The sequence below is a fragment of the Entelurus aequoreus genome, linkage group LG14 (assembly GCF_033978785.1).
Source record: "Entelurus aequoreus isolate RoL-2023_Sb linkage group LG14, RoL_Eaeq_v1.1, whole genome shotgun sequence".
Classification (NCBI taxonomy): Eukaryota; Metazoa; Chordata; class Actinopteri; order Syngnathiformes; family Syngnathidae; genus Entelurus; species Entelurus aequoreus.
In genome coordinates this window covers 56660980-56683025 of record NC_084744.1, presented here as the reverse complement: position 1 = coordinate 56683025, position 22046 = coordinate 56660980, and the positions used below count along the sequence as shown (strand labels likewise).

Genomic DNA, 22046 nt, shown 5'->3' with positions numbered 1-22046 from the left:
TGAATCGTGTTAGCCGGGCTAACTAGCCGTCGCAGTAATATGACGTCCGTTTTGACTAGCTCAAGTTAGCATGGTTTAAATGTTAAATTTACCAAATTTTAATTATTTCCTGAACTTTGTTATATATATTTTGCATTCTATTTTAGTTACTTTATTGAGTTCACGACCCCCCCTGGTGCTGTTTTTGTACTTATTTTGATTATTATTTGTCGATTGTTTGTAAATGTTGCAGTTTAAAAATAAAAAATAAGTTAGCATGGTTAAGTTCTGCATTAACTGGAGAATGAGTAAGAGAATAAAAGCCCTTAAATTGATATCTTTGTTAAAAACATTTAAAATCTAAATTACCATGAATTGATTAACGTGGACCCCGACTTAAACAAGTTTAAAAACTTATTCGGGTGTTACCATTTAGTGGTCAATTGTACGGAATATGTACTGTACTGTGCAATGTACTAATAAAAGTTTCAATCAAAAAACAACCCCCTGGCGCTGTTTTGTACTGTTTTTTTACATATTTTGATTATTATTTCTCGATTGTTTGTAAATGTTGCAGTTTATAAATAAAGGTTTATAAAATTCTAAAAATAAATAAAAAAAAAGCCAGCATGGTTAAGTTCTTAAATAACTGGAGAATGATTAAGAGTACAGAAGCCCTTAAATTGATATCTTTGTTAAAAACATTTAAAGTGATTTAGGTAGGTCTTTTTGTGTATTTTTTGTATTATTTATTAATATTTAATACTCTATCTGTATTTGCTTTTGTTTTCTTTGCTTGTTGAAAGTGCCTTGACTGTGGAGTGAATTATAAGTGTATGTTTGTTGTTTAATAAAAAAAAATAAAGTTCTGTATTAGCTTAAGTACAGTTAAAGTGTAGGATTGTATTTCCTTATTAAATTATTGTTAAGATTGAGAAGTTTATTGACATCTTAAAGAAGTGAATCCATGTAATGCTTTAAAAAGGCAAATGTATGGCACAAAAAGCCAAAAGGCTTGTTTCCATTGTGGTGCATTAAGCAATGAAGCCTACCGGAGTCCAAACAATTTAGCGGTTAAAAGCCGATTTCCACAAATATGTTTTGACTTAATACTAGCAATTTGGGATGTCCAGTGTGTTATATTTGTTCTTTCAATGTATGTAATGTGTGTTCCTCCACAGGCCAAGCGCACCAAGAAGGTGGGGATCGTTGGTAAATATGGCACGCGTTATGGCGCATCGCTGAGGAAGATGGTGAAGAAAATAGAAATCTCCCAGCACGCTAAATATACCTGCTCTTTCTGTGGGAAGGTAAGCCTTTAAAGTGTGAGGATCATTAGACGCAGCGGAGTTGATAGCATGGCGATTGTCAGAGCTTTGCATCGTTTTATGTTTGCGACAAATGTATTGATTCCTCTGATGTGTTAAACGCAGACCAAGATGAAGAGGAGGGCTGTGGGCATCTGGCACTGTGGGTCCTGCATGAAGACCGTGGCTGGAGGAGCCTGGACTTACAAGTAAGTAGCATTTTTCCTGGTGAATGGGAGTTAAGTGTGACTCTTGAACACATCATGATAATCCCCTCAATTCCCCCCAAAAACGGATTAACTAGCTGGAATATAAAGACAATATAACATACATCCATAAACGTGGATGCATATGCAAAAGTACAATATATTTATCTGCACAGTAATCTATTTATTTATATCTGCACCTTATTGCTCTTTTATCCTGCACTACAACGAGCTAATGCCACAAAATGTTGTTCTTATCTGTACTGTAAAGTTCAAATTTTAATTACAATAAAAATAAGTCTAAGTTGCTGGTATTAATTGTGTGCTAGTTTTTACACTGCATTGTAACATATTTATAGGTACTGATTGAGTTATTTTAGTCTGAACAATTTTGATATGAGGTTAATATGAAATGTAATTCTCCACTACAATATCACTTACTTCATATAATTAAAAGCAACCACACGTGATATGTCTTGTAGGTCAAACAAAATCCCAGGAGCAAAAAATTATACATGCCTTTTGGTCTTTGTTTTTTTCCCCATATAACACACCAACTGCAACTACATTCATGTACACGTTTCAATGTTTTTTTACTACTTGTGATTTTTTTTTTTTAAGATGGTGCCCTGTGCAGTATTTTAATAGAATAGCTTTAGATGTCTTGTTGCAAGAATAAATCTTCAAAGTATCTATGTTCCACTGTGAGCCGCAGATGGGGAAATCAAAGGATGAAAGGGCCATTTTGATATTGTTCACTTTCACAACAGCCTGCTTGTAAGCTTTATTTGCATCAGTATCAGATGATTTTCTTAAATGTACACGATCGCCATTGCTGATTCATGGCTATCAGTGTCGATCACAAAAGCTGTTACCCGCTGGCTAATATTGTATTTTTTAGTCCCCCAAATTGCTGATTGTGTATCTCCATACAGTGTGGAGCCGCTACACTAAGATAAGCACTTCTATTACGGAAAATAAGCCGCTTAATTATCAGGTAACATTATCACTGGAGGGCAAGGCTCAGCATGCTAAACCGAGAACAAGCAGGAGTTGTTAAACTACACGCTAAACTGTCTAAAACAGAAAAACTAAGTGCTTAGTAAAGTTTAAGAAGTGCTGATGAAAAGTAATCAGCTATTAACAGGAAATGAAGAAGTAGATAAGTTGAGAGAGGATAACATAACTGTTGGTGTGTCAGTATAGTTGCAGTCAGTACATGACAGTCAGAGGGTCGATCTACAAATTGGTCGTGTCATCAAGGGTAAAAAGGAGTATGATTGATACTAAAATGATTAGATTGATTTTTTTTGTTAGTTTACAAATTCAGATAAGTCCTTGAACACAAAAAGGATTTTAATGAATTGTATATATGGTAGTTCTTGGTTTTGTTCAGTTATTGTGTACTATTGACTGTATTGCTCAAACTGAATGCAACAAAATAAAAATAAACTGGTTGAAATATTGTGCTGATATTGTTAATCTATAGATAGCACTCACAAAAAATAAATGGAAAGATTTACAGTTAAAACATGTGATTGGTATCGGCTGATATCACTCAGACATTCAGTGCCAACATTTCAACTTTTTCTCATTACATCACAGCTGTTTGCTCTTTCATCACACTTTTTTTTTCTTTGTATTTTAAGAATTAAAAAAAATTGCGAGCCGCTCTTTAGACACCCCTGATCTTGATAAATGTTTTGAAGTTGAGCAAAACTGCCTTTTGACTTATTCACAAAATGACAGTAAAGCATTCCTTCAATGTAGTTGCATGGTTAGATTGCACGCAGCTATGTAAGTGGGGAGGAATAAGGAGGACCCTTTTTGAATGTTTGATGTTGTATAGTTATGTCCTTGCAACAACAAAAGTGTAGTGTCATGTACACAAAGTAAACTGCATGTATTATTGTATTCATTGAAGTAATGTTGTGTTTTCCCCCCAGCACAACATCTGCCGTCACAGTCAAGTCTGCCATCAGGAGACTGAAGGAGTTGAAGGACCAGTAAAGTTCGTGAGATAATCACTGGAGGTTTTGGGACTTAGTTTTCATAAATGAACCAACCTGGACATGGCCTCAACATCCAACAATAAAGCTGTCTGGAGTGGAACTTTGTGTCCTTTTTTTATTTTATTACAAGTGAATTCAACATGTTTGCAGCAAAAATGACAAATTACAACATTACATGACTTTAAAGAAATCACCAGTGGGATTTAGAAGAAGCAGTGTTTGCACAATTTAAACATTTTACATTTAGGGACTTGGACTTCATTTTATTGTCATTCAAATGTGAACTTTACAGTACAGATAAGAACGAAAGTTTGTTGCATTAGCTTGTTGTGGTGCAGGATAAAAGAGCAATAAGGTGCAGATATAGATTACTGTACAGATAAATATATTGCACTTTTGTATATGCATCCACATTTATGGATGTATGTTATATTGTCTTTATAATCCAGCTACTTAATCCGTTTTTGAATAGAATAGAATGGACTTTATTGTCATATTTGCATATAACGAGATTAAGGACTCCAATTTAAGGTGCGGTAGTGGGAATACAAATAAATTACAAGAAGTAATAAAGATAAAACTTAAGAATTGAAATAAATAGACTACTATCCAATAAAAATAAGATCCTGTACAATATACAAAATCCTGTACAATACAGAACTAATTTTTGGGGGTGAATTGAGGGGATTATTATGATGCATTCAAGAGTCTTATGGCATGAGGGAAGAAGCTCTTACAGAACCTGGAGGTTCTGCTGCGGAACCTCTTTTTAATCATATTTGTTTTTTTCTATAGCATGGTAGCTATTGCTAAAACAAAAAGGGGCAAATTTCAAATTTTTCTGTTCATTTTCATATAGTTTCTGAATTAACTTTTTTTTTTAAATGTTCGTTGCTTGTCTAAAATACCTTTTTGTGTATTTTGACAAATTCGTTATATAAACTGGTACAGTAGGTCTACACTATTTCTGCATATTATGTAATTGTTGACTATAAGGCGAGAGGAATAAACAGATTTAAAATCCCGAATAACCTTGATACGGCTGGTAGAATTCCGGAAGTGCTGCAGTACTTTTTCCTCCCCAGCAGGGGGCGCCGGAAGGTTCCGGGCAGCGGGAACACAAACAAACATGGCGGCCCGTAGTGTCTTCAGACCGGGCTTGTTCGACCACAAAGTTGCAATTGTGACCGGAGGAGCGACTGGCATCGGTAAAGCCATATCTGCTGAGCTTGTGGAGTTGGGTGAGTCCGGCCATTTCGTCTATTTACCTCAAATGTACTATTTTTGGAAAGAATGACTTGCTCAAAGATGGCGAGGGTCAAGTGAACTTTGGTACACAAGAGACTGCAGTAAACATAGTGGAGCTTTGCTACTTTAAATATGTACAGTCGTGGTCAAAAGTTGGCATACACTTGTAAAGAACATAATGTCATGGCTGTCTTGAGTTTCCAATCATTTCTACAACTCTTAATTTTTTGTTATAGAGTGATTGGAGCACATACTTGTTGGTCACAACAAGACATGGTATGACATCACATGGACAAAGATAAGACATTCTGGAGGAAAGTTCTGTGGTCAGATGAAACAAAAATGTAGCTGTTTGGCCACAATACCCAGCAATGTGTTTGGAGGAGAAAGGGTGAGGCCTTTAATCCCAGGACCACCAATCCTACCGTCAAGCATGGTGGTGGTAGTATTATGCTCTGGGCCTGTTTTGCTGCCAATGGAACTGGTGCTTTACAGAGAGTAAATGGGACAATGAAAAAGGAGGATTACCTCCAAATTATACACAGAACTTTCCTCCAGAAGGTCTTATCTTTGTCCATGTGATGTCAGATGAAACAAAAATTGAGCTGTTTGGCCACAATACCCAGCAATATGTTTGGAGGAGAAAAGCTGAGGCCTATATTTATATATATGTATATATATATATATATATATATATATATATATATATATATATATATATATATATATATATATATATATATATATATATATATATATACCGGTATATGTATGTTTGTGTGTATATATATATACCGGTATATGTATGTTTGTGTGTATATATATATATATATTTAACATCCATCCATCTTCTTCCGCTTATCCGAGGTCGGGTCGCGGGGGCAGCAGCCTAAGCAGGGACTCTCCTCTCCCCAGCCACTTCGTCCAGCTCCTCCCGGGGGATCCCGAGGCGTTCCCAGGCCAGCCGGGAGACATAGTCTTCCCAACGTGTCCTGGGTCTTCCCCGTGGCCTCCTACCGGTCGGACGTGCCCTAAACACCTCCCTAGGGAGGCGTTCGGGTGGCATCCTGACCAGATGCCCGAACCACCTCATCTGGCTCCTCTCGATGTGGAGGAGCAGTGGCTTTACTTTGAGCTCCCCCCGGATGGCAGAGCTTCTCACCCTATCTCTAAGGGAGAGCCCCGCCACCCGGCAGAGGAAACCCATTTCGGCCGCCTGTACCCGTGATCTTGTCCTTTCGGTCATAACCCAAAGCTCATGACCATAGGTGAGGATGGGAACGTAGATCGACCGGTAAATTGAGAGCTTTGCCTTCCGGCTCAGCTCCTTCTTCACCACAACGGATCGATACAGCGTCCGCATTACTGAAGATGCCGCACCGATCCGCCTGTCGATCTCACGATCCACTTTTCCCTCACTCGTGAACAAGACTCCTAGGTACTTGAACTCCTCCACTTGGGGCAGGGTCTCCTCCCCAACCCGGAGATGGCACTCCACCCTTTTCCGGGCGAGAACCATGGACTCGGACTTGGAGGGGCTGATTCTCATCCCAGTCGCTTCACACTCGGCTGCGAACCGATCCAGTGAGAGCTGAAGACCCTGGCCAGATGAAGCCATCAGGACCACATCATCTGCAAAAAGCAGAGACCTAATCCTGCAGCCACCAAACCAGATCCCCTCAACGCCTTGACTGCGCCTAGAAATTCTGTCCATAAAAGTTATGAACAGAATCGGTGACAAAGGGCAGCCTTGGCGGAGTCCAACCCTCACTGGAAACGTGTCCGACTTACTGCCAGCAATGCGGACCAAACTCTGACACTGATCATACAGGGAGCGGACAGCCACAATCAGACAGTCCGATACCCCATACTCTCTGAGCACTCCCCACAGGACCTCCCGAGGGACACGGTCGAATGCCTTCTCCAAGTCCACAAAGCACATGTAGATTGGTTGGGCAAACTCCCATGCGCCCTCAAGGACCCTGCCGAGAGTATAGAGCTGTTCCACGACCAGGACGAAAACCACACTGTTCCTCCTGAATCCGAGGTTCGACTATCCGGCGTAGCCTCCTCTCCAGTACACCTGAATAGACCTTACCGGGAAGGCTGAGGAGTGTGATCCCACGATAGTTAGAACACACCCTCCGGTTCCCCTTCTTAAAGAGAGGAACCACCACCCCGGTCTGCCAATCCAGAGGTACCGCCCCCGATGTCCACGCGATGCTGCAGAGTCTTGTCAACCAAGACAGCCCCACAGCATCCAGAGCCTTAAGGAACTCCGGGCGGATCTCATCCACCCCCGGGGCCTTGCCACCGAGGAGCTTTTTAACTACCTCAGCAACCTCAGCCCCAGAAATAGGAGAGCCCACCACAGATTCCCCAGGCACTGCTTCCTCATAGGAAGACGTGTTGGTGGGATTGAGGAGGTCTTCGAAGTATTCCCTCCACCGATCCACAACATCCGCAGTCGAGGTCAGCAGAACACCATACGCACCATACACGGTGTTGACAGTGCACTGCTTCCCCTTCCTGAGGCGGCGGATGGTGTTCCAGAATCGCTTCGAAGCCGACCGAAAGTCGTTTTCCATGGCCTCGCCGAACTCCTCCCATGTCCGAGTTTTTGCCTCCGCGACCGCTGAAGCCGCACACCGCTTGGCCTGTCGGTACCTGTCCGCTGCCTCCGGAGTCCTATGAGCCAAAAGAACCCGATAGGACTCCTTCTTCAGTTTGACGGCATCCCTCACCGTCGGTGTCCACCAACGGGTTCTAGGATTACCGCCACGACAGGCACCAACTACCTTGCGGCCACAGCTCCAATCAGCCGCCTCGACAATAGAGGCGCGGAACATGGTCCACTCGGAATCAATGTCCAGCACCTCCCTCGTGACATGTTCAAAGTTCTTCCGGAGGTGGGAATTGAAACTCTCTCTGACAGGAGACTCTGCCAGACGTTTCCAGCAGACCCTCACAATGCGTTTGGGCCTGCCAGGTCTGTCCGGCATCCTCCCCCACCATCGCAGCCAACTCACCACCAGGTGGTGATCGGTAGAAAGGTCCGCCCCTCTCTTCACCCGAGTGTCCAAAACATGAGGCCGCAAATCCGACGACACAACTACAAAGTCGATCATGGAACTGCGGCCTAGGGTGTCCTGGTGCCAAGTGCACATATGGACACCCTTATGCTTGAACATGGTGTTTGTTATGGACAATCTGTGACGAGCACAAAAGTCCAATAACAAAACACCACTCGGGTTCAGATCCGGGCGGCCATTCTTCCCAATCACGCCTCTCCACGTTGAAGTCCCCCAGTAGAACGAGGGAATCACCCGGGGGAGCACTTTCCAGTACTCCCTCGAGTGTATCCAAAAAGGGTGGGTACTCTGAACTGCTGTTTGGTGCGTAAGCACAAACAACAGTCAGGACCCGTCCCCCCACCCGAAGGCGGAGGGAGGCTACCCTCTCGTCCACCGGGTTGAACTCCAACGTGCAGGCTTTGAGCCAGGGGGCAACAAGAATTGCTACCCCAGCTCGTCGCCTCTCACTGCTTTCAACGCCAGTGTGGAAGAGAGTCCAGCCCCTCTCGAGAGAACTGGTTCCAGAGCCCTTGCTGTGCGTCGAGGTGAGTCCGACTATATCCAGCCGGAACTTCTCTACCTTGCGTACAAGCTCAGGCTCCTTCCCCCCCCAGCGAGGTGACGTTCCACGTCCCAAGAGCTAGCTTATGTAGCCGAGGATCGGACCGCCAAGTGCCCTGCCTTCGGCTGCCGCCCAGCTCACAATGCACCCGACCTCTATGGCCCCTCCCATGAGTGGCGAGCCCATTGGAGATATACAGTGAAATATATTTAACAGTTTTTTTTCATTCATTAATAATATCAACTTGTCAGCTTGTTGTCATTACAAGATGCCTTTATCTCTGTTTTTACATTTTGATAGAGGGAGGTATTTTTATTATTATTATTATTATTTTTTTTAAAGTTATGTACATTTATATGTACATGTAGACGCTGTATCGGGACAGATCCATTAAAAGTTTGAGCAGAAATATGTACTATACACAATAAAACATTAACTACATTTTTTTGAAGTAACACCTTTGTGACATGCAAAAAACACAAGTAATGTAAAAAAAACAAAACATGGTCTATACTTTTTGATATTAATATACAACTCAAAGCAGTTTGAAGATGAAGTCTAATAAAACAAGCTTTGTTCTTCTCCAACAACGCCTCCTTGTAGTTCAGTGCAACAGTTTGGCCAACAAAAATAAAGAGGATTGACACCTCTCACATCGAATACACAATCTTTCACAGCCTGCGTTCAATTCAATGAGCTGACAGAACATTTGAGCTAGTATTGATGTTATTTGAACACTGATACAGTTTGCAGTTAAATAAAGGAGGAGTGAACATCCCAGTAAACAAACTAAAGACTTAATATTCGCCATCAGTGTGTGAGTGAATGGGTGAATGTGGAAATAGTGTCAAAGCTCTTTGAGTTCCTTAAAAAAAAAAGGTAGAAAAGCGCTATACAAGTACAACCCATTTACCATTTAATAAACAAGTTGTGACAACATTCACGACACATCGCCTGCTGCATGCTTCCTCCCTTCATTAACTCTCAGTCACAGCAGCTGATGAACGTTCAATTGAGAAAATAGTTTTCTCCTTCGCTGTATACTTTTAGTGTTGGGGACAAGTGTCCCCAATATTGTCCACACCTGTCTCCATCCAAACACAGCAGTGCGCTCTTAAACGCACGCCGGAAAGCGAGGGAAAGTGACGTTAAACCAAGCACTTTGCTCCGTTTACCATATTTTTCGGACTATAAGTCGCAGTTTTTTTCATAGTTTGGCCGGGGGTGCGACTTATACTCAGGAGCGACTTATGTGTGAAATGATTAACACATTAGCGTAAAATATCAAATAATATTATTTAGCTCATTCACGTAAGAGAGTAGACGTATAAGATTTCATGGGATTTATCGATTAGGAGTGACAGATTGTTTGGTAAACGTATAGCATGTTCTATATGTTATAGTTATTTGAATGACTCTTACCATAATATGTTACGTTAACATACCAGGCACTATCTCAGTTGGTTATTTATGCCTCATATAACGTACACTTATTCAGCCTGTTGTTCACTATTCTTTATTTATTTTAAATTACCTTTCAAATGTCTATTCTTGGTGTTGGCTTTTATCAAATACATTTCCCCAAAAAATGCGACTTATACTCCAGTGCGACTTATACTCCGAAAAATACGGTACTCCGAGGGGAAATCTCCCGAGCAAAGTCCGTGTAGTTAGTCCGCCATGATTATCAAGCCAAACGACTTCCTGTTGCCTAAAATGCATTAATAAATGACGTTTTTTGGGTAATTAAAAAATTAGACGGTATTACTAACTGTCTTGAATTTAACGCAAATTATCATTATACCGTTTATTGTTACAACTCTCATTCATTAACAAGTGAAAAGTCAAGGGCGGTCACGGCATGTTTTTGGCGCAAATGTTGGCCAATATTTTAGGGCATTACGACAAGTTCAGTTAAAGTTAAAGTACCGTATTTTCCGCACTATAAGGCGCACCTAAAAACCTCCAATTTTCTCAAAAAGCTGACAGTGCGCCTTATAATCCGGTGCGCCTTATATATGGACCAATATTCAGCCACAACAGGTCTCGCAACCCCAGCATCTACTGTAGCGTCTATTCTATGCACCTTATAATGCGGTGCGCCTTATATATGAACAAAGTTTTAAAATAGGCCATTCATTGAAGGTGCGCCTTATAATGCGGTGTGCCTTATATATGAACAAAGTTTTAAAATAGGCCATTCATTGAAGGTGCGCCTTATATATGAACAAAGTTTTGAAATAGGCCATTCATTGAAGGTGCGCCTTATAATGCGGTGCGCCTTATATATGAACAAAGTTTTAAAATAGGCCATTCATTGAAGGTGCGCCTTATAATGCGGTGCGCCTTATATATGAACAAAGTTTTAAAATAGGCCATTCATTGAAGGTACACCTTATAATGCGGTGCGCCTTATATATGAACAACGTTTTAAAATAGGCCATTCACTGAAGGTGCGCCTTGTAATATATATGAACAAAGTTTTTAAAATATCCCATTCATTGAAGGTGCGCCTTATAATGCGGTGCGCCTTATATGTGAACAAAGTTTTTAAAATAGGCCATTCATTGAAGGTGCGCCTTATAATGCGGTGCGCTTTATATATATGAACAAAGTTTTTAAAATATCCCATTCATTGAAGGTGCGCCTTATAATGCGGTGCGCCTTATATATGAACAAAGTTTTAAAATAGGCCATTCATTGAAGGTACACCTTATAATGCGGTGCGCCTTATATATGAACAACGTTTTAAAATAGGCCATTCACTGAAGGTGCGCCTTATAATATATATGAACAAAGTTTTTAAAATATCCCATTCATTGAAGGTGCGCCTTATAATGCGGTGCGCCTTATATGTGAACAAAGTTTTAAAATAGGCCATTCATTGAAGGTGCGCCTTATAATGCGGTGCGCCTTATATGTGAACAAAGTTTTAAAATAGGCCATTCATTGAAGGTGCGCCTTATAATGCGGTGCGCCTTATATATATGAACAAAGTTTTTAAAATATCCCATTCATTGAAGGTGCGCCTTATAATGCGGTGCGCCTTATATATGAACAAAGTTTTAAAATAGGCCATTCATTGAAGGTGCGCCTTATAATGCGGTGCGCCTTATATATGAGCAAAGTTTTAAAATAAGCCATTCATTGAAGGTGCGCCTTATAATGCGGTGCGCCTTATATGTGAACAAAGTTTTAAAATAGGCCATTCATTGAAGGTGCGCCTTATAATGCGGTGCGCCTTATATATGAACAAAGTTTTAAAATAGGCCATTCATTGAAGGTGCGCCTTATAATGCGGTGCGCCTTATATATGAACACAGTTTTAAAATAGGCCATTCATTGAAGGTGCGCCTTATAATGCGGTGCGCTTTATATATATGAACAAAGTTTTTAAAATATCCCATTCATTGAGGGTGCGCCTTATAATGCGGTGCGCCTTATATATGAACAAAGTTTTAAAATAGGCTATTCATTGAAGGTGCACCTTATAATGCGGTGCGCCTTATATATGAACAAAGTTTTAAAATAGGCCATTCACTGAAGGTGCGCCTTATAATATATATGAACAAAGTTTTTAAAATATCCCATTCATTGAAGGTGCGCCTTATAATGCGGTGCGCCTTATATGTGAACAAAGTTTTAAAATAGGCCATTCATTGAAGGTGCGCCTTATAATGCGATGCGCCTTATATGTGGACAAAGTTTTAAAATAGGCCATTCATTGAAGGTGCGCCTTATAATGTGGTGCGCCTTATATATATGAACAAAGTTTTTAAAATATCCCATTCATTGAAGGTGCGCCTTATAATGCGATGCGCCTTATATATGAACAAAGTTTTAAAATAGGCCATATTTTGAAGGTGCGCCTTATAATGCGGTGCGCCTTATATATGAACAAAGTTTTAAAATAGGCCATTCATTGAAGGTGCGCCTTATAATGCGGTGCGCCTTATATATGAGCAAAGTTTTAAAATAAGCCATTCATTGAAGGTGCGCCTTATAATGCGGTGCGCCTTATATGTGAACAAAGTTTTAAAATAGGCCATTCATTGAAGGTGCGCCTTATAATGCGGTGCGCCTTATATATGAACAAAGTTTTAAAATAGGCCATTCATTGAAGGTGCGCCTTATAATGCGGTGCGCCTTATATATGAACACAGTTTTAAAATAGGCCATTCATTGAAGGTGCGCCTTATAATGCGGTGCGCTTTATATATATGAACAAAGTTTTTAAAATATCCCATTCATTGAGGGTGCGCCTTATAATGCGGTGCGCCTTATATATGAACAAAGTTTTAAAATAGGCTATTCATTGAAGGTGCACCTTATAATGCGGTGCGCCTTATATATGAACAAAGTTTTAAAATAGGCCATTCACTGAAGGTGCGCCTTATAATATATATGAACAAAGTTTTTAAAATATCCCATTCATTGAAGGTGCGCCTTATAATGCGGTGCGCCTTATATGTGAACAAAGTTTTAAAATAGGCCATTCATTGAAGGTGCGCCTTATAATGCGATGCGCCTTATATGTGGACAAAGTTTTAAAATAGGCCATTCATTGAAGGTGCGCCTTATAATGTGGTGCGCCTTATATATATGAACAAAGTTTTTAAAATATCCCATTCATTGAAGGTGCGCCTTATAATGCGATGCGCCTTATATATGAACAAAGTTTTAAAATAGGCCATATTTTGAAGGTGCGCCTTATAATGCGGTGCGCCTTATATATGAACAAAGTTTTAAAATAGGCCATTCATTGAAGGTGCGCCTTATAATGCGGTGCGCCTTATATATGAGCAAAGTTTTAAAATAAGCCATTCATTGAAGGTGCGCCTTATAATGCGGTGCGCCTTATATGTGAACAAAGTTTTAAAATAGGCCATTCATTGAAGGTGCGCCTTATAATGCGGTGCGCCTTATATATGAACAAAGTTTTAAAATAGGCCATTCATTGAAGGTGCGCCTTATAATGCGGTGCGCCTTATATATGAACACAGTTTTAAAATAGGCCATTCATTGAAGGTGCGCCTTATAATGCGGTGCGCTTTATATATATGAACAAAGTTTTTAAAATATCCCATTCATTGAGGGTGCGCCTTATAATGCGGTGCGCCTTATATATGAACAAAGTTTTAAAATAGGCTATTCATTGAAGGTGCACCTTATAATGCGGTGCGCCTTATATATGAACAAAGTTTTAAAATAGGCCATTCACTGAAGGTGCGCCTTATAATATATATGAACAAAGTTTTTAAAATATCCCATTCATTGAAGGTGCGCCTTATAATGCGGTGCGCCTTATATGTGAACAAAGTTTTAAAATAGGCCATTCATTGAAGGTGCGCCTTATAATGCGATGCGCCTTATATGTGGACAAAGTTTTAAAATAGGCCATTCATTGAAGGTGCGCCTTATAATGCGGTGCGCCTTATATATATGAACAAAGTTTTTAAAATATCCCATTCATTGAAGGTGCGCCTTATAATGCGATGCGCCTTATATATGAACAAAGTTTTAAAATAGGCCATATTTTGAAGGTGCGCCTTATAATGCGGTGCGCCTTATATATGAACAACGTTTTAAAATAGGCCATTCATTGAAGGTGCGCCTTATAATGCGGTGCGCCTTATATATGAACAAAGTTTTAAAATAGGTCATATTTTGAAGGTGCGCCTTATAATGCGGTGCGCCTTGTATATGAACAAAGTTTTAAAATAGGCCATTCATTGAAGGTGCGCCTTATAATGCGGTGCGCCTTATATATGAACAAAGTTTTAAAATAGGTCATATTTTGAAGGTGCGCCTTATAATCCGGTGCGCCTTATAGTGCGGAAAATACGGTACCGATGATTGTCACACACACACCAGGTGTGGCAAAATGATTCTCTGCATTTGACCCATCACCCTTGACCAACCCCTGGGAGGTGAGGGGAGCAGTGAGCAGCAGCGGTGGCCGCGCCCGGGAATCATTTTTGGTGATTTAACCCCCAATTCCAACCCTTGATGCTGAGTGCCAAGCAGGGAGGTAATGGCTCCCATTTTTATAGTCTTTGGTATGACTCGGCCGGGGTTTGAACTCACGACCTACCCATCTCAGGGCGGACACTCTGTAACCACTAGGCCATCACTCCCGCCATGACGCCATCTTGTCCCCAGGCTGCAGCGTGGTGATCTCCAGCAGGAAGGCGGAGAGACTGGAAGCGGCCGCCCGGGAGATGAGAGAGAATATCCCCGCCTCCAGCCCCGCTCGTGTCACTCCAGTCCCGTGCAACATCCGCGACGAGACCGAGGTGCGCCTCCCCCTCCACTTTGCGCGTTTCGCCAATCACGATGCCCGGTATACGTCCCCCCAGGTGAAGGCTCTCGTATCCTCGGTGCTGCAGCAGTACGGACGCATAGACTTCCTGGTCAACAACGGCGGCGGGCAGTTCAGCAGCCCGGCGGAGCACATGTCCTCGAAGGGATGGAAGGCGGTGGTGGACACCAACCTGACTGGAACCTTCCACTGCTGCAAGGAAGGTGAGATCCAGACATCTGTGCTCCGTATCAGGATGATAACACATCGCCTTGATAGTCTACACTGCATGGATGAAACAACACGGAGGCGTGATCGTCAACATAATCGCCGATATGTGGAAAGGCTTCCCAGGCATGGCGTGAGTAATATCCCTCTTTAAATGTACAGTCCTGCTCACTTGTAAAGAACATCATGTCATGGCTGTCTTCAGTTTCCAATCATTTCTATTTTGTTGTGATAGAGTGATTGGAGCACATACTTGTTGGTCACACAAAAAACATTCATGAAGTTTGCTTCTTTTATGAATTTATTATGGGTCTACTGAAAATGTGCTAGGTCAAAAGTATACATACAGCAATGTTAATATTTGCTTACATGTCCCTTGGCAAGTTTCACCGCAATAAGGCGCTTTTGGTAGCCATCCACAAGCTTCTGCTTGAATTTTTGACCACTCCTCTTGACAAAATTGGTGCAGTTCAGCTAAATTTGTTTGACTTGTTTCTTCAGCATTGTCCACACGTTTAAGTCCGGACTTTTGGGAAGGCCATTCTAAAACCTTCATTCTAGCCTGATTTAGCCATTCCTTTACTACTTTTGACATGTGTTTGGGGTAGAGATGTCCGATAATGGCTTTTTTGCCGATATCCGATATTCCGATATTGTCCAACTCTTAATTACCGATTCCGATATCAACCGATACCGATATGTACAGTTGTGGAATTAACACATTATTAGGGATGTCCGATAATGGCTTTTTTTGCCAATATCCGATATTCCGATATTGTCCAACTCTTAATTATCGATACAGTCGTGGAATTAACACATTATAATGCCTAATTTAGACAACCAGGTATGGTGAAGATAAGGTCCTTTTTTTAAAAAAAATTAATCAAATAAAATAAGATAAATAAATTAAAAATATTTTCTTGAATAAAAAAGAAAGTAAAACAATATAAAAACAGTTACATGGGAACTAGTAATGAATGAAATTGAGTAAAATTAACTGTTAAAGGTTAGTACTAATAGTGGACCACAATCATGTGTGCTTACGGACTGTATCCCTTGCAGACTGTATTGATATATATTGATATATAATGTAGGAACCAGAATATTAATAACAGAAAGAAACAACCCTTTTGTGTGAATGAGTGTGAATGGGGGAGGGAGGTTTTTTGGGTTGGTGCACTAATTGTAAGTGTATCTTGTGTTTTTTTTATGTTGATTTAATAAAAATAATAAAAAATTATATATATACTGTATATATATTTTTTAATTTCTTGTGCGGCCCGGTACCAATCGATCCACGGACCGGTATCGGGCCGCAGCCCGGTGGTTGGGGACCACTGTTTTAGATGAATTATGATTGACTGATTGTTTTCAGCTGCTCACGCTCCTCCTGGTGAGCCACTTCCTCCTCCTATGATTAAGAAGACAGGACAGCCGGGTGCTGCTTTAGTCTGTCTACAACAGACCTGGGCAAATTAAGGCCTGGTGGCCCGTTAAGCTTTTCAATCTGGCCCGCCGGACATTCCCAAATAATTTTTTTAGATCTTTAAGATGGAAACTAGCTGCCATTATGATGTGCAGTGATGTTTTGTAATTACCATGAGTCTTGAACTATACAATGTATTTCAATGGTTGGAATATTTTAGTGACTAGTGTTGTCCTGATACCAATATTATTTTGATACTTTTCGATACTTTTGTAAATTAAGGGGACCAGAAAAAATTGCATTATTGGCTTTATTTTGACAACAAATCTTAGGGTGTGGCGGACCGGTACTTTTCAGAGGTGGTATGGTACCGAATATGATTCATTAGTATCGCGGTAATATACTAATACCCGTATACCGTACAACCCTGCTAGTTACTATGGTAATCTACGTCACAGCAGTTCAGACGAGGCACCAAGCAGTGTGGGCGGGGAGCGTTTCCACAGAGTGTTTCCAGAGCCTGAAATGCGGGTGGAAGGAGATTTTTACAAGAAAGTTCTAAAGCTTAGTGATGTATCAGATATATCAGATTGTAGATGTTTTTTTTGTTTTTTTTACCCTTCACGTTCATATTTCGCTGTGTTTGTTGCATTTGGCTTGATTGTAAAATATGTGGATTGAGAGGGGGTGTGACGTTCATATGTTCTCAATATTCAGGGTTTTATCCTTCAAAGAAAAAAATAAAATTCCGTTCCGTTTTTAATAAAATTCATCAAATTTTTAGCATTCAATCAGACTTTATTGTGAGGTTTTGTATTAGTTTTCCTAAAAATAGATATACCGGCCCCCAGGCACATTTTTTTCTCTAAATTTGGCCCCCGAGTCAAAAGAATTGCCCGGGCCTGGTCTATCATGTTGAAGGAGTGAGGAGTGAAATAGTTTATTTACCCGCTAAATAAGTTATTTTGATTATGTTAAAGTCAACCACGGAGATTATTTTTTGTTTGTGAAAATAAATGAATATCATTTGGAATCTCGACATATCTCCGCGAGTGCTTATTAAGGAATTTTAGTGAGTCATAGACCTCCTCCTCAGGACTACTCTGCAATCTTTATTTTTATTTTTTCGAACCTTTTTGAACGCAAGAGTAGCCGTAACAGCAGCAGTTCCATTGGCAGCAAAACAGGCCCAGAGCATAATACTACCACCACCATGCTTGACAATAGGTGTGGTGTTCCGGGGATTAAAGGCCTCACCTTTTCTCCTCCAAACATATTGCTGGGTGTTGTGGCCAAACAGCTCAATTTTTGCTTCATCTGACCACAGAACTTTCCTCCAGAAGGTCTTATCTTTGTCCATGTGATGTCAGATGAAACTAAAATGGAGCTGTTTGGCCACAATACCTCCAAATTCTTCAAGACAAGCTAAAACCATCAGCCCGGAGGTTGGGTCTCGAGCGCAGTTGGGTGTTCCAACAGGACAATGACCCCAAACTCAAGACAGCCATGACATTATTATTATTTTGATGAAAGTGGTAAAGCCGCCCTCTCTCTCTCTCTCTCTCTACAGACACACGGGTGCAGCCAGGGCAGCCGTGGATAACTTAACAAAAAGCCTGGCCGTTGAGTGGGCTTCCTCAGGGGTCCGAGTCAACGCTGTGGCCCCTGTATGTAATATTATTACAATATATTAAGGGATGGGTACCGAATTCTGTCGGTACTACCGGGTTTCCATTCACATAAAATCAAACGGTGCCAACTCCCTTGAGGTAAAGTTGCAATTTTCAACCCCAACAAAGCAAATGTGCCTGGTAGAAAACGCTCAAACGTAAAGTAAGGCTCCACCCTTCCAAAACGCGCTAGCTCGGTGCTAATGTCTATGGTTTTGCCATAGACAGGCTTATATTAGCATTAGCGATTTCACACGGCGTTTTCAACACCTCTAAATTTGGTCATGAAAACGACAAAATAAGATGCACGTTGCAATCAATTGTGATGTGTGTATTAAGCACAATACTTACAGTACAAACACTTTGTAGGGCGCAACATAACACGTTCGGCTTCATGGGGGGGAAAAAAGCATATTCATACTGACCTATTTTAAGTTTCTCAGTAATTGATGGCATGTCCGCAAGTCAGTAGATTTTACGGTGTGTATTAAGCACAATACTCACAGTACAAACACTTTGTAGGGTGCAACATAACACGTTTGGCTTCATGGAAAAAAATACATATTCATACTGACCTATTTTAAGCTGCTCAAGTCATTGATGGCATGTCCGCAAGTTGTAAGATTTTACGGTGTGTATTAAGCACAATACTTACAGTACAAACACTTTGTAGGGCGCAACATAATACTTTCGGCTTCATGGGGGAAAAAAACGTATTCATACTGACCTATTTTAAGCTACTCAAGTCCTTGACAGCATGTCCGCAAGTCAGTAGATTTTACGGTGTGTATTAAGCACAATACTTACAGTACAAACACTTTATAGGGCGCAACATAACACGGTGGGCTTCATGTAAAAAAAAGCATATTCATACTGACCTATTTTAAGCTGCTCAAGTCAGTGATGGCATGTCCGCAAGTCAGTAGATTTTAGGGTGTGTGTTAGGCACAATACTTACAGTACAAACACTTTGTAGGGCGCAACATAACACGTTCGGCTTCATGGGGAAAAAAGCATATTCATACTGACCTATTTTAAGATATTCAAATCATTGATGGTATGTCCGCAAGTCAGTAGATTTTACAGTGTGTATTAAACACAATACTTACAGTACAAACACTTTGTAGGGCGCAACATAACACGCTCCACTCCATGGGAAAAAAAGCACTAATAATACTGACCTATTTTAAGCTACTCAAGTCATTGATGGCATGTCCGCAAGTCAGTAGATTTTACAGTGTGTATTAGGCACAATACTTACAGTACAAACACTTTGTAGGGGGCAACATCACACGTTGGGCTACATGGAAAAAAGCATATTCATACTGACCTATTTTAAGCTGCTCAAGTCGTTGACGGCATGTACGCAAGTCAGTAGATTTTACGGCGCATATTAAGCAAAAATACTTACAGTACAAACACTTTGTAGGGCGCAACATAACACTTTGGGCTTCATGGAAAAAAAGCGTATTCATACTGACCTATTTTAAGCTACTCAGTCATTGATGGCATGTACGCAAGTCAGTAGATTTTACGGTGTGTATTAAGCACAATAACTTACAGTACAAGCACTTTGTAGGGCACAACATAACAGGTTGGGCTTCATGGGAAAAAAAAGCATATTCATACTGACCTATTTTAAGATATTCAAATCATTGATGGTATGTCCGCAAGTCAGTAGATTTTACAGTGTGTATTAAACACAATACTTACAGTACAAACACTTTGTAGGGCGCAACATAACACGTTCCACTCCATGGGAAAAAAGCACTAATAATACTGACCTATTTTAAGCTACTCAAGTCATTGATGGCATGTCCGCAAGTCAGTAGATTTTACAGTGTGTATTAGGCACAATACTTACAGTACAAACACTTTGTAGGGCGCAACATAACAGGTTGGGCTTCATGGAAAAAAGCATATTCATACTGACCTATTTTAAGCTACTCAAGTCGTTGATGGCATATTTATTAAAGCAAACAAAAGTACTAATAGTTGGTACTGTTAAGTACTAGTATCGATTCCCAGTTACCAAGGTTTGGTACCATATTGGTGGAAATGTAAACGGTACCCATCCCTAATTGTATTTACATATATAAATGAGGTGAATATTGCAAATGGGCATGTGTGTTGTTGCAGGGGACCATTTTTTCTAAAACCGCAATGGAGAACTATAAGGAGCTGGGACCAACCCTGTTCAAGATGTCGGTCCCATTTAGTCCTGCAAAGAGACTGGGGGTACCAGAGGAGGTGATTAGTGACCATTATAGATACCATTACACTCACCAAATTGCATGCTTTAATGGCTGTCAGGTATGCTAGCCAAGCAGGTGATATTTCTTCCATTAGTCGCACATAATGAAGTGTTTGTGCTCAGATCTCCTCAGCAGTTTGTTTCCTGCTCTCCCCCGCCGCCTCCTACATCTCTGGGGCCACACTGAGGGTGGATGCAGGACAGAGTCTATACCACTCCACCTGGGACATACCCAGTGGGTGGATTTTTTTATATATGTGTGTGTATGTGTCTGTGTATATAAGTGTGTTTATATATATATATATGTATATATGCATGTTTTTACATTGATTATGTACACAGTGATGAGCAGCATTGTGTTTCTCCAGATCACAGTGCGTGGCCTGAAGCTCCAGAGGGAGAAAACCTGGAAGCTCTGAAGGATCTGCTCAGCCCTCAAAGCAAACTCTGAGTCCTCAAATCCCCAAAACACAAAATCATTAATAATCATCTGTAACAGTCGATATATATGAATGTGTGATGCATGCTAATTAGATAGTTTTGCAGACAAACAGCACACATTTAATATGTGGGAACAAAACCCATACTCCCACCAGACTGCAGTCAGACAATTTAAATACTGTAATGTTTACTGCTTAAACCTTTATTGTGAAAGTCTGTATCCTTACTGCTGTAACAGGATGTATTGGCTTCACTAACCGGAAGGAGGAGGAAGTGCTAGTTTGATTGATTGATTGAGACTTTTATTAATAGGTTGCACAGTGAAGTACATATTCCGTACAATTGACCACTAAATGGTAACACCCGACCAAGAGGTAAAAAAAATAAACAAAGCTCCCGGGCTAAACTGAGAAATAAGAGTTTTCTACGTCGTTATTATCCAGATTAGTCTATAATACTTCTCGTGTATAGCTAATCACAACTAATACTAGATCAACAAATGAAACAAACTTTGTATTTTGTATTTAAAAATCTATTAAGTGTTCATGTGTATTTGTTTGGCTCAGATAAAAGGGTGTGTGTTGTAGAGATCCTGCTGGTGTCAAAGTCAATGTCGATGCTCAGAATTCCCATGTTCGTGAACGTACCCTTCCTGAAAGGTGATTGGCGGAGAATTAAGTGTTTTTTTTTTTCTTCCGAAATGTTATACTTCAATAACAGCATTAATACAAATATTTAACAATTAAAATAATATCTATGTATTTTCTACATTGATAGGAAATTGTAAGATAAAGAAATTTGGGAAAAAAATAAGCGTGTGAGAGATAACGCTTGAAAAATAGAATAAAAAGCAAATAAAACTATCAAGCTGCATATTTCAATTGTCTTTGACGGTAATTGTTTTTATAGTTTATTTTAGTAAATAAGAGGTTATTATGACCTTTTTATTTTCCTTCGTGATTATTGATATTTTTTTCTATTCAGAATAAAACAAATATTTGGTTTCCATGACAACAATCTGCATTTATGAATACATTTTCCTAACAATACATAAAAAGTTTAACTGCATTCTCCAAGTCTTGGGAAGCGTTGTTTTTCCGTCTAGCAATGTGTTTTTCACCAAAAACTTTATTTCAACAAGAATATTGTAATAATCCAATATTGTTTGTCTTCATTTCCCGGCGATACCTCATCAACGTCACTTCCCTATCTCTCCCCGGAAGTCCCGCCCCCCAGCCAAGGTCATTGGCTAACAACCCGTAGCCAGCCGTTACAATATGATACAAAACTAGCACCATATTTTTAAAAAACAACAACAATATGTACATAAAACTCAAC

The 22046-nt window shown here is 40.3% G+C and overlaps 2 protein-coding genes across 2 annotated transcripts in view; both read left to right on the top strand.

Annotated features, from left to right (window-relative positions):
* rpl37a (ribosomal protein L37a) overlaps positions 1-3604 on the top strand; it is a 4272-nt gene extending 668 nt beyond the window's left edge. The window contains exons 2-4 of the mRNA XM_062070281.1: positions 1161-1289; positions 1413-1495; positions 3439-3604. Coding sequence (XP_061926265.1) covers positions 1161-1289; positions 1413-1495; positions 3439-3502 — 276 coding nt within the window. The 3' untranslated portion in view covers positions 3503-3604. The remainder of the gene's footprint in view (positions 1-1160; positions 1290-1412; positions 1496-3438) is intronic.
* Positions 3605-4590: 986 nt separating this feature from the next.
* Positions 4591-21451, top strand: pecr (peroxisomal trans-2-enoyl-CoA reductase). Its single transcript, XM_062070276.1, has 8 exons — positions 4591-4745; positions 14551-14684; positions 14748-14913; positions 14969-15050; positions 17914-18010; positions 20153-20263; positions 20391-20502; positions 20636-21451. The coding sequence occupies exons 1-8, from the start codon at positions 4634-4636 to the stop codon at positions 20716-20718; spliced, it is 897 nt and encodes a 298-aa protein (XP_061926260.1). The 5' UTR covers positions 4591-4633; the 3' UTR covers positions 20719-21451.
* The last annotated feature ends 595 nt before the right edge of the window (positions 21452-22046 follow it).